The following is a 14283-nucleotide window of genomic DNA, read 5'->3' as shown; positions in this document are numbered from 1 at the left end:
ATTAATGACTAATCGAAATAGCACATTTTAGAGAAAATATTATCTTAGTCATTAACACAATTTAGATAATTTGAAGAGATCCTTTAAGAAATTTAATACTCTACTAATATATAAAATACAACATTTATTAAAAACATAATGACACATGCGTTTATACATTAATATTGTATACATATAATTTTAAAATAGTGTAAGGGAATTAAACTATTCGCTTGGAGGTAATGCATTTAACCAATAATCAATAAATGACCTAGATGTTGAAATTGGGATAAACTACACTACAAACAAATATTTATAAATGTACATATAAATAAATAAATAAAGATATTTATCTCTACGTTAAATGTCAAATAACTTGTGATCAATGGTACTTCACAAATTATTTTTATAACTCGTACTTACTAATTAGTTTAACGAAAGATGTCATACCACTAAATTTATTATCTATCACTTTAAATCATTTTTAACACTTGCAAAATTAGTATCATAGACTTTGTACTACAAAATGACATATTAGCCTTTTTGAAAAATGGAATATGTGTAGCATGATGTATGAAACCTATGTTTGAAGATCGATGTTGTTGTCAAACACCTTAGGGATTTGCTATTCAATGATTCTCTCCTTAGACAAACTTTCAATCCAATTTGATGGTATTGGAACAAAGATCAAAGATACACCAAATATCCATACGAGATGTCTATGTTGATGCTATGATGACATTATCTTTTAATGCAATCTATGTTTTCACTCTTGTTAGATGATCTGTCTATGTGTTCGTGCTTCAAATGAATTAGGATTCATATTTTTGCACTATATCTTAACGTACAAATTTAAATATCCCATACTTAAAATCAACAAACAATAATTAACTAAGAGTTAACTTAAAATGAAATTCTAAATTTTGAACATGATTTCAAATTCATATATCGTTACTTACAAATTAAATATCCACCAAAAAAAAATTAAAAAATGACAATATGTAAACTAAACATTATTTAAATAAAAATAAAATTCTATTTTTTTTTTAGCCAATTAAAAAACAAAATTAATAGAAATACCATAATAATCAACGTATGTGCTGAAACCGCACCATACAAAATGGTGTAAAACAAAAAAAGTAGAAGTGCAGAGTTTAAAATTATTGCACTCCTTTCACAAATTTCCTCACTTCAAACAACTTCTGCAGCTAAAATTTATGTATTTTTGGGGACACGTATCTAATTCAAGAAAGGAGCGATATAATTGAAGGAAATAATTGTCTTATGTTGTTTTCTTCTGTGCTATGAAATTTATGGTTGAACCAAAAATTACATAACTTTATCCTTAAAATGTTTATTTCAGCCAGCCTCATTTTGGAATGATGTGGAGAAGATAATTTATTTAGATGGTAGATGAGCCGCACAGTTGATTATTTTGAATTCCCAATTGGAATTTGGTAGTTGCAAATCTGTACCAAGTCTTTTCTATTCAAGTTTGCACAAATTCTCTTTTGATAGATTCATCTGTTCAAACATTCTTCCAACCATAAACACTTTAATCAACATACAAGTTACCAGCAACATCAAATCCATAATCCTCTGATAAATGTTTCAGTTTAGCCCTATATAAATGCATAGATGCTGAGCTTTATCAACAACCTCCAACATTTACAGAGCTCTAATTCAAGTCTGGGTGGGTTTCATAATGAATCTGCATATGAAGTTGATGTTGGTCTTTGCTCTATGTTGTATCAGTCAGGTATGTAGCAGTACTCATTTCAGTTTCAATGTAAGCTTGATGAACAGAGGCTCAAATCAGTTTGTTAAAACTGTATATGAATACAATCTGTCAAGGAATGTGAGGGAGTTGAATGAGATTGAAACATCTGTGCATGTTGAATCCAATCAATATATGGTGGAGGTTGGAGTGGGCACACCTCCAGTAAAATCCCTTGCCATTATTGATACAGGTAGTGACCTAATATGGGTGCCCTGTAATTCTTATCAATGCAAAAATGACAACAATGGCTGCCCTGTCAAGGTTTCCTGCAAGAGCCCACTTTGTAAATCCATCCCCTCATCATGTGTTTCTGGTAGTTGCAAATACCACTATTCATATGGGTATGGAAACAGTTCTAGTACTGGTATTTTGTTGTCTGAGACATTAACATTTTCTTCAGGAAGCATTTCAGATATAACACTGGGCTGCAGCTATGAAATCCATGGAATTCCTCAGGGAGTGGGCTTAATAGGTCTTGGCAGGGGTCCACTGTCATTAGTCTCCCAATTGGGTTCCAGGATCAACCACAAGTTCTCCTATTGTTTGGTCCCCAACAGATCTGGAACATCTCATCTAATATTTGGAGACTTACAGAGTTCAGTAGTCTCTAACATGAAATCTACCCCACTGATACAAAACCCTGTCATGAAAAGAGCTTCTTATTATTATGTAGGATTAAATGGTATCAGTGTGGGAGGCAATTTGTTGGGTTTGCCAAAGGGTGTTTTTGACTTCAGCCCTAATGGAAGAGGAGGGTTAGTAATTGACTCAGGGTCACAACTTACATATTTAGATAGCAGAGCATACAATCCTTTGAGAAATGCCTTGCAATCTGCAATCAATCTTCCTCTTGCTGATGGCTCTAAGCTTGGCCTGGATTTGTGCTACCAGTTATATAGCAATGTGAATGCTCCTGATATAACATTTCACTTTCAGGGAAGAACAGATTACAGTGTGCCTAAGGAAAACTATTTGATCCAAGTAAACAATATGTTGTGCTTTACTATGGTTCCAAGCCATCTGGGTTTTTCCATCATGGGTTCTATACAACAACATAACTTTCATATATTGTATGATATTTCCAAAATGAGTCTGTCCTTTGCACCTGCAAACTGCAATTCCATGTGAGATGATTGCACGAAGTTTTCCAGAGCCTTAAACTCTGGACTCTCCAGTCAATATAGCAGCCCATTCATGTTGTAGTTTCTCATAATTTAATATCAAATGGTATTCTCTATCTATTCAAATAGAATGAGTACAAATATGATAGATACAATCAAATGTGCATAGACAATTATTAGGGCTACAAAATCTTTATCTTTTTTTTTTATATAAATTACATTGATTCATGAAAAATGTTTAATCTTATAAAAATGTAAATTTGAATGTTAAAGAAATTATATTTGAATTCCATTTACACTTTTGTTAAGGTTTGAAGTGTTCATTGGATTGCAATTAGATTGATTGCATGTGTTTCATTTGTTAATCCAAGGAATCAGTAGGTTTCTACATTTTGGAGCTAAAATTAGACTATTTCACAATTAAAGTTTTAAAGTTTTAAGTTGATCATTAGCATTTTCATTATATTGTTGATGTGTTTGTAATGGTTGAATTTGTATATTCATAATTTTCAGTTTATTTTGATAGAATGGTTTAATATAATTATATATTGATAAATTATTCATTTATGTATAATGTTGGGTGTGTTCTTGAATCTCTCATTCATTCTGGACATATATTTTCACATATCTGATCAAACTAACACACATTTCAATTGTCATTTATCACAATTATCTTTACCCTTATTCTCCAATGTTGATTTATCACCTCAATATCTACACCTTCATGTCCTACATAAATAGCATTGCTTGTATCAATGATCCCACACCAAGTAGTCACAAAATTCTAAATTCTGAATTTTTTTAACTCCCACTTATTTCGCTAGGAATTGTCAGTCAACTTGGTACATGTTTGCACAATTGACATTTAAAGACATTTTATGTGCCTCATTTTGCAACCAAGTAGATCTAAAAATCATATGCTTTAAAGTTAAGAATCATTCTAGGAATCTTTCAATTTGGAATACTAAAAGATCTTAATCTACATCAAAGTCAACAAGGACACATGTATGTATTCTCGCCAGACCATAAATATGGTCCAATCAAAGGGGTCAACCTAAAATAACATGGCCCTTGTGATTCGACAATTTTCACAATGTATTTCAAAAAACCACCAATAATCAAAAGTCAGCTTAGTGCATATATCAAGATGAAATAGGTCACATATATCTATTATCAATAGATTTGTTTTTGTGAGTTATATTGGTTTCATGTGTCAAGATATTCCCACAAGTAAGATTGCATTGATCTTACAAGGTACAAATTCAGCCCATAGAGAATTTGAAAACTAATATATACCCTTTAAGGCACATATCAAACTAAGAGCATTAATTTACAATAAGTTGAGGAGTGAATTTTTTTATTACATCAATTTTCACACCATCATCGACCCATAAGCTAAGTGCCTTATTCTCTCTCTTTTACTCTTTAAAATAACTTGTTCAACATATCATTCCCAATTATTTTATTGAATTCATCTAGGTTGATATATATTGAAGCAGTCACCGATGAGGAGGGACCTCAAAGAGATCAATCTGGACTGGTCAGTAATAGTAAACTCAATGGAAACACACAGATATGATGGAGGCAATTCAGAACATATAGTTTTATTGCATGAAATTCGATTACACCCAATCGGTAACAACCAGGCTACAACATACCGGCACATAGGCCTGGTAGAATAGGTCACAACCGGGACCTTGAATCGAAAGATCTATCTTCTAGGCACAGTCTATCTATCTGATACTTTGATTGATTCTAATTGCTTCCATTCTAAAACATGATTACAAATATATATATCGATCCAAAAGGATCTAGTCGGCCCAAAAGGGATCAAAACCCCAAGAGCAAGATCTAATGTGCAAAATAAACAAGGTCGGCCTCCACCAAGAGATTCCTCCGAAAAATCCAAAGGATGAAATGTAGATCGTGGGAAAAGGTCGGCCACACGCCAAGGAACATATAAATCAGCATCCAAGGCTTCGCAAGCTTCGGAATGGGTTCTGGTAGATCACCAGAATAGGTCTCAGGCAACCGATAATAAGAAACTATCATGGAAACCGGTAGTGATATCTTGCCAAAAAGTGATCCAAATGCGATGTGGTCTAAAAGTAAGAAAGATCATCAAGTCTTAAAATAGAATCCAACTCCATAGGATCTGGTGAGCCAAAACTGGGACACGGAAAGGAAAACTGAAACTACAAATAAAAAACAAAACAGAAAGGAAAAATATTTTGGGTTGATGCAAGATTGCATCATATATTTATGCATGCGCATTCATTAAATTAGTGTAGATTAACTTCATAAAAAAAAGTATGATTTTCTAGTAAAATGCTTATTGCAAGGAAATTAATCACAACTTAAAAGTTATGATAATTTAAAGGAATTTAACATTCATAAAGCTTTTATACCAACTCTTTCATGGTATGAATGTCGAGTTTTGACAATATATCCAAGATTATGTCTCAAATTTAAATGATCTAAGAACAAAACTCAAGGAATGTGGTATTATACAAAAGGAAACACAATTGATTTTATTAATATTCTATCCAAACATGGTAACAAATATATTATTTTATTTTATGATTTCACACCCATTATGTGGAAGACAAGTAGGATTTCTTCATTTGATTAATTTTTAAAATTCTAATTCAATAATAAAGGAAGCTAATCCAAATGGGCATATTTAAGTCTTCTAAGTCACATTTATTGATGGCTAGTGAACTTTACAACCAAAAGAATCAAGGAACTCCAAAAAATAGAAGAAGAAGAAAAAGAATAAGCCACACAAATATGGAATACAATTAAAATTTGAATCCTCAAAAGATGAATTACCTAAGAAGGAGAAACCCAAATGCACATATTGCACGAAAAATGGGTACTGTGTACCAAAATAAGTGTCAATCAAATTAAAACTCTAAATACGTCAATGAAACTAAATTGAAAGCAAATTTAAGAGAAAGAAATTCAAACTCAGCCCTCTTGTGAATGTCCTATTGTCCTCTATCTCCAAGGATTTATCAAGCCATATTAGCTTTCAGATTTATGAACTTGTGGCTTTCAAAATGACAACCTAGAGAACAAGATTGAATATGGAAGAAATTCTTCCTACAATGTATGATATTAATCTAGATGAGATGCAATTTGATCTACATTATGCTAGAATGCTTCCTTGATCTATGCTAGATGATAAAAACTATGCTAAACTATGCAAAATGCTCAAAGATTACTTGATAACTACTAAAAATGTTGGAATGCTCAATGCTCTCTATTCTTATTAGCTATTTCTAGACCTTGATTTGTACAAATGAGAGTTTATTTCTAGATTTTCCAAGGCTCATGTCCTAGGTGGCAAAGATGGACAGTCAAGATTTGATTTGAAATGATGAAGGGTTGGAGATGAAGAAGTTGGAGAGAAAAGTGGATCATGTTTCCTTAAGAGGAACCAAGTGCTATGTGGAGGATGGAGATGAAAAAGGAATGCCAAGTGTCCTCCCAATTGGTTGCAATGCCATGTGTCTCTTCAATTTGTTGAAGACATTTGAGCAATTAAATATTTGAGAATATTTTATTATATGAGACACATGTTGATGTGGCAATTCGATGTGGCATGATGGGATTAGTTGGTAAATGATGTGAAAATGATTTTAGGATAAAAAGAATAAATGACATGAATCATATAAATAAATTAAAGAATTAATTTATAGATAGAGGAATTAGACATTAATTAAATAACATGTATTTAATTAATTTTCTCAAGCCAATTTTAGGTGTATACAAGTATATCAATGTTATTCAAAATAAATTGATGAGTTGAAACATCTTCTAATGGATAACCAAATCAATTCCTCTTCAACTAGATGTCATGGGTTCTTCATCATTTTATTAGACAAATTTTGAGGGAAAAAAGGAAAATCACCAGTGTTGCAACATCTTTGACATTCAATGATTTGGCGCAATAGGAGATTCGTCATCTTACAAATACAACTACTCGGGATGAATACTTGACAAATATTATCGTAAGTTTGTTTTGAAAATCTTATATAGTGGACTTGAAGAACACTATTAAGGATATTTTTCTTCTCTTTAATGTTAAAAAATTGTGGAGTTACATCATCTTCTTTAGATGTCATAAGAACAACTTCATACCCTCTTGTTTTTTCTGCACCTATTTATTTGTCATAGTTTGGCATTGGGTTATAAACTTTTGAGTAATATCTGGACTTAATTAATATTCATCTTTGGATCATGTTATACATTTGTTTTCACGAGGTTCTAGATTTCCATCTTCATTCGTTAGGCTCGAGATTTCTAATTAGGTTCCAGAACTTTTCAACACCACATGGTAATACTTGGAGTAAACTTCAAAGATATCACATATATTTTATTTTCTTTCCTCATATTCTTTTTAGGAATGGTAAGACATCTTGCATATATCCTTCTATTTGTTTCTTCCTATGAGAATTTTCCAAGAACACTAGGTGAATAGAAACAACAAAAGAAAGAGAATTGCAAACAAATGAAGATGAATGAAAAGAATAAGTGAGTACATATGAGAGGGGTGGAGTTATATCTTTCTTACCAACGTACCTAACTTGCCACATGAGCAAGACGACATGGGTACAAGCCACCTAAGCACCTAAACATGGTTATACACTAACACTTCCTAATGGGATAATGTTGTTCAATGATTTTGGGTCATCTTCATTATTCATTACCAAGTGTCGACCATCAATACAAGAGATTCTACATTAAGGGCTCATAACTATTAGGTTATTGAGTATTTATGAATGGTAGTCTATAACAGGTGTGAATAATAACCCTTCAAGTATTTCATCATCCCTTCTATATTTAAGGAGGTTCCCTCTCATTGAGAAGGTGTGTGAATTCAAAGAGAGGTAGTGAGTTCTATCAATATACACATAAGGTATTATTGGTCATGTGGAAGTAAGGATAAGTGTTCTTTGGTTCAGTCTATGTTTTAATAGATCATTTTGTAGTTATTTTATGATGGAATGATAATTTATGGAGTTTTTTAATCAAAAGGGATTCTTTCCATGTAAATATTGTGTAATGTGTTTGATATATGTGATTATAATCCTCATTTTATTTATTTTATATTTATTTTAATAATCAATAACCTAAGATCCTAATTTCTAAAATGGTTCCAAAGCCATGTTAGGTTGCGCTCATCATGTTTACAAAGGCAACATGCATTAACATAATCATATAAGTAAATAAAATAGGCGTCAAAGTAGTAAATTCTTGCAATCAATGCCACAAATCCTAATATGCCACATAACTTTTCTCGCTAATGTATGTTATGTCTTGGAAGAAGTAATGCATCTTATATTACATTAAAAATATAATTACACTTGTTGAACAACATGATTACAAGGACAATTTTCACCATAAAAGCTAACATCTGAGCTTGTAATTCATGAGGAAAAGATTTGATATCCTTTTTGAAGAAAGTTTGGCTTTGAAATGCACAGATAATTAATTACAAAAAATCTTACTCCCCCATATCAAATTAGGAATGTCCTTCTAAAAATTTTTCCTACATCTTGTATTTTGTAGAGAAATAGGTAATTATACTATATGCTACAAAAAAATCATCACCTGTAATTATCATTATGTCATTTTAAATATGAACTCACCAAGAGAGAATATCCTTAAATACTCACCTACATTATATAGTTGTAAAAAGAATTTATTTTTTTTTCGAAATGCCTTCCAAATCTCTCTTAGAAAGACAATTGTCAAAGATTAATTTTTTATAACTCTTAATAAATTAATTTATAAAAGAGATCATAATTGTAATTTTAAAAGTGCACATACTCTTACAATCATTGAAGATAATCTATGACTATAGTGATACTATCCAAAGCTTCTATCATAATGTTATAGTTTACACATTAGTAACATATAAGAGAGTCTTCTACTTGTCTATACAACAAGTATATATGACTACTTCTAAGACTTGTCTAACTTATAGACCACACAAAATGAGTAATTTCACATATTGCACAAAAGGTATATCTTTCGCAAGGGATGTGACCAATTTCACGTATCCCTTCACTAGTGGAGATACTTATTTGAGATCTTTGAAAATCAAACTTGAGACATAATAACAACTTAAGAAAGTTTAATATTTCATCCATAGGAAAGCTTTCATTTAAGTTTCAAATCAAGTATACACCCAATGAGGTCAAATGTCAACCACACAACTTTAGATGGCTTGATGTGCTATTTCTCTATGCATCTCACCCCTTTCAATATTGATGTTACATTTTGTGTTGTGTGAGGAACTCTCGTGATACTATTTTCTTCAAAAAATTTCATCCATTTGGTAGAGATTGAGCCTAAGATAAGCTTATTTTTTGTCATGCCATCATATATAATGTCTATTAATTTTTAATGCAATTCATATCCTGAGGCACTATATTAAATATTTTGCATACCTTGTCTACACTTCCACATTTTTACATGCATATTAGGGTAGTAGCAACTACATGTCTAAAAAACCTCCTCTATGTTTTATTCCTTGATAGATGTTCCCCTTTTGACACAAGTTGAGGGCTTGTTGGTAGTTATTTTTTGTTTGGAAAACTAATTATTGTAGAAAAAATATTATGATGTTTCAAAGATAGCATCAATATGAGTTCTCTAGTGCAAGATTGGATTTGAGATGGATAATTAACAAGTCTATAGAATGATGGTAGAGTTAAAACAATATTGAAAATGATGGGATGACAATAGTTGGAGCAACTAGTTTCATAAATGAACTTCTATCTTTTAGAAGTTTTGAATGATCATATAGTTAAAAATTAATTAAGTATGTAAATATACAATATCTTTCCAAACCAAATGGAAACCAACAATATTTTTTATATTAAAAAGTAGCAAAACAAGGGTGTTGTCCCTATAAAAATAGCATAGTGGGCATAAGGTTAACAAAAGGAGCATTAGCAGCACATTAACAACACATTAACAACTAGCTAATATCAAAAACTACCTATCAGTAACACATAAAAGAACTAATTTCTTTAGATTATTTGTCCAACGATCTATCAATCCTATTAAGAGTCTTAAAACCAAGTCACCTATGGCCATAAACATAAACAATATCAAAATAAGTAACAATCTTAATAGAGGGCCTTCTACGATTAGAAACAACATTAACAACATCGACAACAAAAATTAAAGAAAAAACACCCCTAGCTACCATCTTTGAACTTCCATCCCACCTGGTGGAGAACATTGGACTAGTCCTTAGTAAGGAACTTAAATAGGTCCTTGTAGTTTCCCTCCTTTTTTTTGTTGGCTCCCAAGATCTTCTTTTGCATTAAACATAGGGAGGTGGTCGAGCTATGCATAACCCTCAAACTGAATAAGGAAACACTTCCCAATTTCCTTTCAAGATCAAAGACCTTAGCTTTAATATTCTCCAACTCCATGGCATTCAACTTACATCAAAATGGGTTCCTTCTAGTTGAGAGTTACGGGTCCCTTTTGCTTTCAGTTTGTTCGTCTCCATTTCATCAGGCATCATATCCTTAGTGAGGTCAATTGGGCTCTCTAAAATATGAATAGAGCTATCATTATTCACAAATATTTCCCTCTCCTCTTCTTTATCTCCTCCTTTGTCAATTTTATCACTCTTCCTTTCCCTCTCCTCTTCACTATTCAGTTTCACCTCATCCTTAGTCTCATAATCCACAAGTTTCTTCAACTATCCTTTCTCAGTCGAGTAGATGACCAGCCTAAAGGGCAATCTAGAGGTATTTTCACTTTTTCTCAAATCTTCCCCCTCTTCTTCCTCCTCCTCAATCCTTTATAGTGTAGACATTTTGGGCATTTAGGCAAGGGAGTATGTTTTTGCCTTTTTTGTTGCTAGTAGCAGAGATCGAGGCTTGTGTTTGGGGTTTCACTGTTCACTCTCAAGCAACGAGGGAGATTTTGATGACCCAGGTTGGGACACAATTTTAATATCACTTGGGAGTCTGATTCATTTATTTGAGCTAGGGCTAGGGATATCTATAAGGTTGGTAGGGGGCAAAGTAGTAGGATGAGGGACTCCTTACACTACAATTTGTCTAGGGGGACACAAAGCCAAGTGAAAATGGTAGAGGTGAAAAATCAAGCCATGATAAAGAAAGACAAGCTTCTTTCCCTAGCTCTTAGAACTCTCAACAACCTCATTCATCAAACATTCCAAGGAATTGAGAAGGAAAAAAGGAAATGAAATGAGGCTCTGATTCCTAAAGTGGTTGAGCATCAACAAATGAGAAAAGTAAAAGGTTTTAAATATTCCTTCAAAGGGAAAATACTTCATGATCATGAGACATACCTAGTTCCACGAGAATGGTTGTTTCTCTCTATCAAATCCACCATGTAGCTTAGCAGGGTTCTCATTTCCCTTGAAAAATTAGTTAAGGCTCTCATTGTCTTTTTTCCCATTTCCTGTCCATATTGGTAATCCCATTGCCTGGGTGATGACCTCTTCATTATCTCAAAGGAAATTCCACAAAAAAAAATTATTTTATCCACCCACGATGTTGCAAACTGAACTAATAGGCCCTCATCATAGTCATTGATGCTCTCAATGAACTAAGACACACCACCCTCATAGAAAATGTGCCAGATAGTGGCATCAATTTTGAACTCATTGTGTTTTCTTGGCTCAATTTAAATTGGGTCCCCACCCACTCCATCACACTTAGTCACAATAGCAGAAAGCCCCACACATTTTTTAGAGAAACCCCAAATCATATTGAAACAGAAGTGAAGCATAAGTAATAGAAAAGGTTGTAATTTTCATAATGTGTGCCAACACTTTCTGCCAAACTCTCTGTTATTCTCATAATATCCTACTTGTGTGGACAACACTTTCTTTTATGAGTAATTAATATATCCCAGATCACCAAATCTTTCCTTGGCTTTCCTAAATTTGAAATGCTTCAAAATTTCACCTTTTTCATCCCATCGTGATGTCATCTCATCATTGAGGCCTCTTTCAAGATATTCACATGGTCCATGCATTTCTAGGTGAACAACCTCAGCATATTACATGTGGACCCCTCCACGTAACCATACCCTTCCCCTAGCCCTTGTTGCCTTCTAAGCCAATTCAAATTTCCTATCACACCATCATTTTCCTGTCATTGTCCTTTTGAGATGTTATCAATATAGTCCCAACGATGTTGTTGCTTAGCCTTACAATTATGTTTTGACTCTTGAAAGGTTGTCCAGGTTATGCAAATTGTGTTTTGTGCCTGGCTATACTACCTTGAATAGAATTATTATGGATCACCTCCTTATGCATAAATATATTTGTACAAACAAACTCATTGATGTCAATAGTGATGTCTGCAAGTATGATGATGCTTCAATACACAAGGTATTTGAATAATGATCTGGTTGGTTTGATACCAACTTCAAGATTTCAGTTTTGAATGACACGATAGCGACTTGAAAATAACAAAAAATTCCAAGACACATAATTAAAATTAATTTTAAAAAAAATCCAAGACAAATTCTATTGAAGGCATGGAGCACATGAAAAAGAGAAAACAAAACATTTTTTAATGAGAGATAATTTGAAATTGGAGAGTTTTGTGGTAGCAATTAGAGAAGCCAAAAGGTTGGTTCTATTCAAACTCATGAATGTCCATGGGTGACATCACTACTAATAACAAGATAAATATATTCAAGTCAAAGTCCCGAGGATTATCAATAGGATAACAAAACAATAAGTAAAGCTTGTGCGTATAATATGAAAGCATACTAAGCTCACAATTATAAGAAAGAATAGGCAAAATTAAAGTAAATCATTGTCTTGTACAATATTAAGAATGAAGACAATTAGGTTTGAAAGATAATCACAAAAAAAATATGGTCTCCAATAAACCAAAATGGCTTTGATATTACTTCACATTAAGTTGAAGTACAATTTGATTTATAATTTTTGGACTCTCTGAATGGAAAACATAATAAGTGAACCATATGTGATACACAGAAAAAAAATATCAATCAAATAGGTTGAATATATATATTTATTCTTGGCAAATATCTATGATCTTTATGATTACAATATTTGCCTCACAATAAAAAGGCACTATTGTATTAAGATTAGTGATCTTTTGAGAAGGCCTAATGCTTAACCCACATCACCTAGATATAGTGAGTAGTAGGTCAATCATTCATATTCATGAATAATAAATTGTCGTAAACCAATTTAATTTAACGTACACTTCGTGAAAGAAATTAAAAAAAAAATCAATGTAAATAAACTATTATCCAAATATTAATATAGAATAAAATGACCAATTAAATTGGCCTCTTAATGGGTTGTGGAGGGTTAATCTTCAGAGTAAGGGTGAATCAATTCCAGAATGGACTCCGCCGGATAAGGGGTGGATTAAGATAAATTTCAATGGCGCTTTGAGGGGCAACCTAGGAGTCTCTGGAGTTGGGGTAATTGCTCTAGATGATTGGGGCAATACTCTGGCCATTGGTGCTAAAAGATTGGTGGATGGATCGAACAACATTGCTGAGTGTCAAGCGGCGTTAGAAGCCATTCTCATGGCTAAGAAATTGGGAGTGAAGAAACTCCATTTGGAGGAAGACTCTCAGATCATGGTGAACGGGATAGCTTGAGGCCGAATGGAGGTGTGGCACTTAGACAAGCAGGTTCAAAGAATGCAACTTCTGTTGGTGGTTTTGAAGATTTTAAGGTGACTCATGTCCTCCGAGAAGCAAACTTGGAAGCTAACAAGCTTTCAAATGTGGGAGTGAATGGCTCCTTGGAAAATAAGTTTAGATTGTTCAAGGATTTTACAAATTTTAGTCCTCATGAATTTGATTTTGGTTAGATGGCTTATCTTAGAAAAGTGAACCCGAGCTTTTTTTTGAAATGACCATTTGTACCCATGGACCTGTGGGAAGTTATGGCCCTCATGGATTGTGATCTATGACATTATAGCAAGTGGCCTAGTGGTGTTGGATGATGATGGAGGCAATCGGTGTGAGTGACTGGCAATGATGCTTAGTTTTCTGCGATTCGTGTGTAGTAATCATGACATGTGATGGTGGTGGCTTTTAAAGCCCTTTGAGTTTTGTTCTTTGGCATTTTGTAGTGGTTGTTTGGTGGTAGGCAATGTGATCAGGTTTTGCAGCAATTATGAGTCAGGATGGAAGAAAAATTTTCTCTGATGTCGGACAGGCAAATGCCTGCGTTTCATGGCTTGATCTCGAGTAATAGGTTGACGAATGTCTTCAGAGTGGATGGAGAAGTTTTTTGGAGGACAGTGAGGTTGCTATTTGGGGAGGAATTCTTGACTGTGAACTAGCAGCCGAGAACTAACCTTGACATTTTGTCATTGTTCGTTGCCTTGGCCTTGC

The 14283-nt window shown here is 33.1% G+C and overlaps 1 protein-coding gene across 1 annotated transcript; it reads left to right on the top strand.

The window, feature by feature from the left end:
* Positions 1–1777: 1777 nt before the first annotated feature.
* Positions 1778–13539, top strand: LOC131044875 (aspartic proteinase nepenthesin-1-like). The gene is made up of 2 exons (XM_059210936.1): positions 1778–2740; positions 13252–13539. The coding sequence occupies exons 1-2, from the start codon at positions 1778–1780 to the stop codon at positions 13537–13539; spliced, it is 1251 nt and encodes a 416-aa protein (XP_059066919.1).
* The last annotated feature ends 744 nt before the right edge of the window (positions 13540–14283 follow it).

This window comes from Cryptomeria japonica, chromosome 1 (assembly GCF_030272615.1).
Source record: "Cryptomeria japonica chromosome 1, Sugi_1.0, whole genome shotgun sequence".
Taxonomy (NCBI): Eukaryota; Viridiplantae; Streptophyta; class Pinopsida; order Cupressales; family Cupressaceae; genus Cryptomeria; species Cryptomeria japonica.
The sequence above is the reverse complement of the archived record's forward strand: the minus strand, read 5'-3'. Positions and strand labels throughout refer to the sequence as shown.

Bases quoted from the DNA above. Each gene is read 5' to 3' on its own strand.
- LOC131044875 (XM_059210936.1), top strand. From the start codon at position 1,778: ATGAACAGAGGCTCAAATCAGTTTGTTAAAACTGTATATGAATACAAT. The intron at 2,741-13,251 runs GTAAACAATATG...GTTAATCTTCAG, and splicing joins AGGAAAACTATTTGATCCAA to AGTAAGGGTGAATCAATTCC.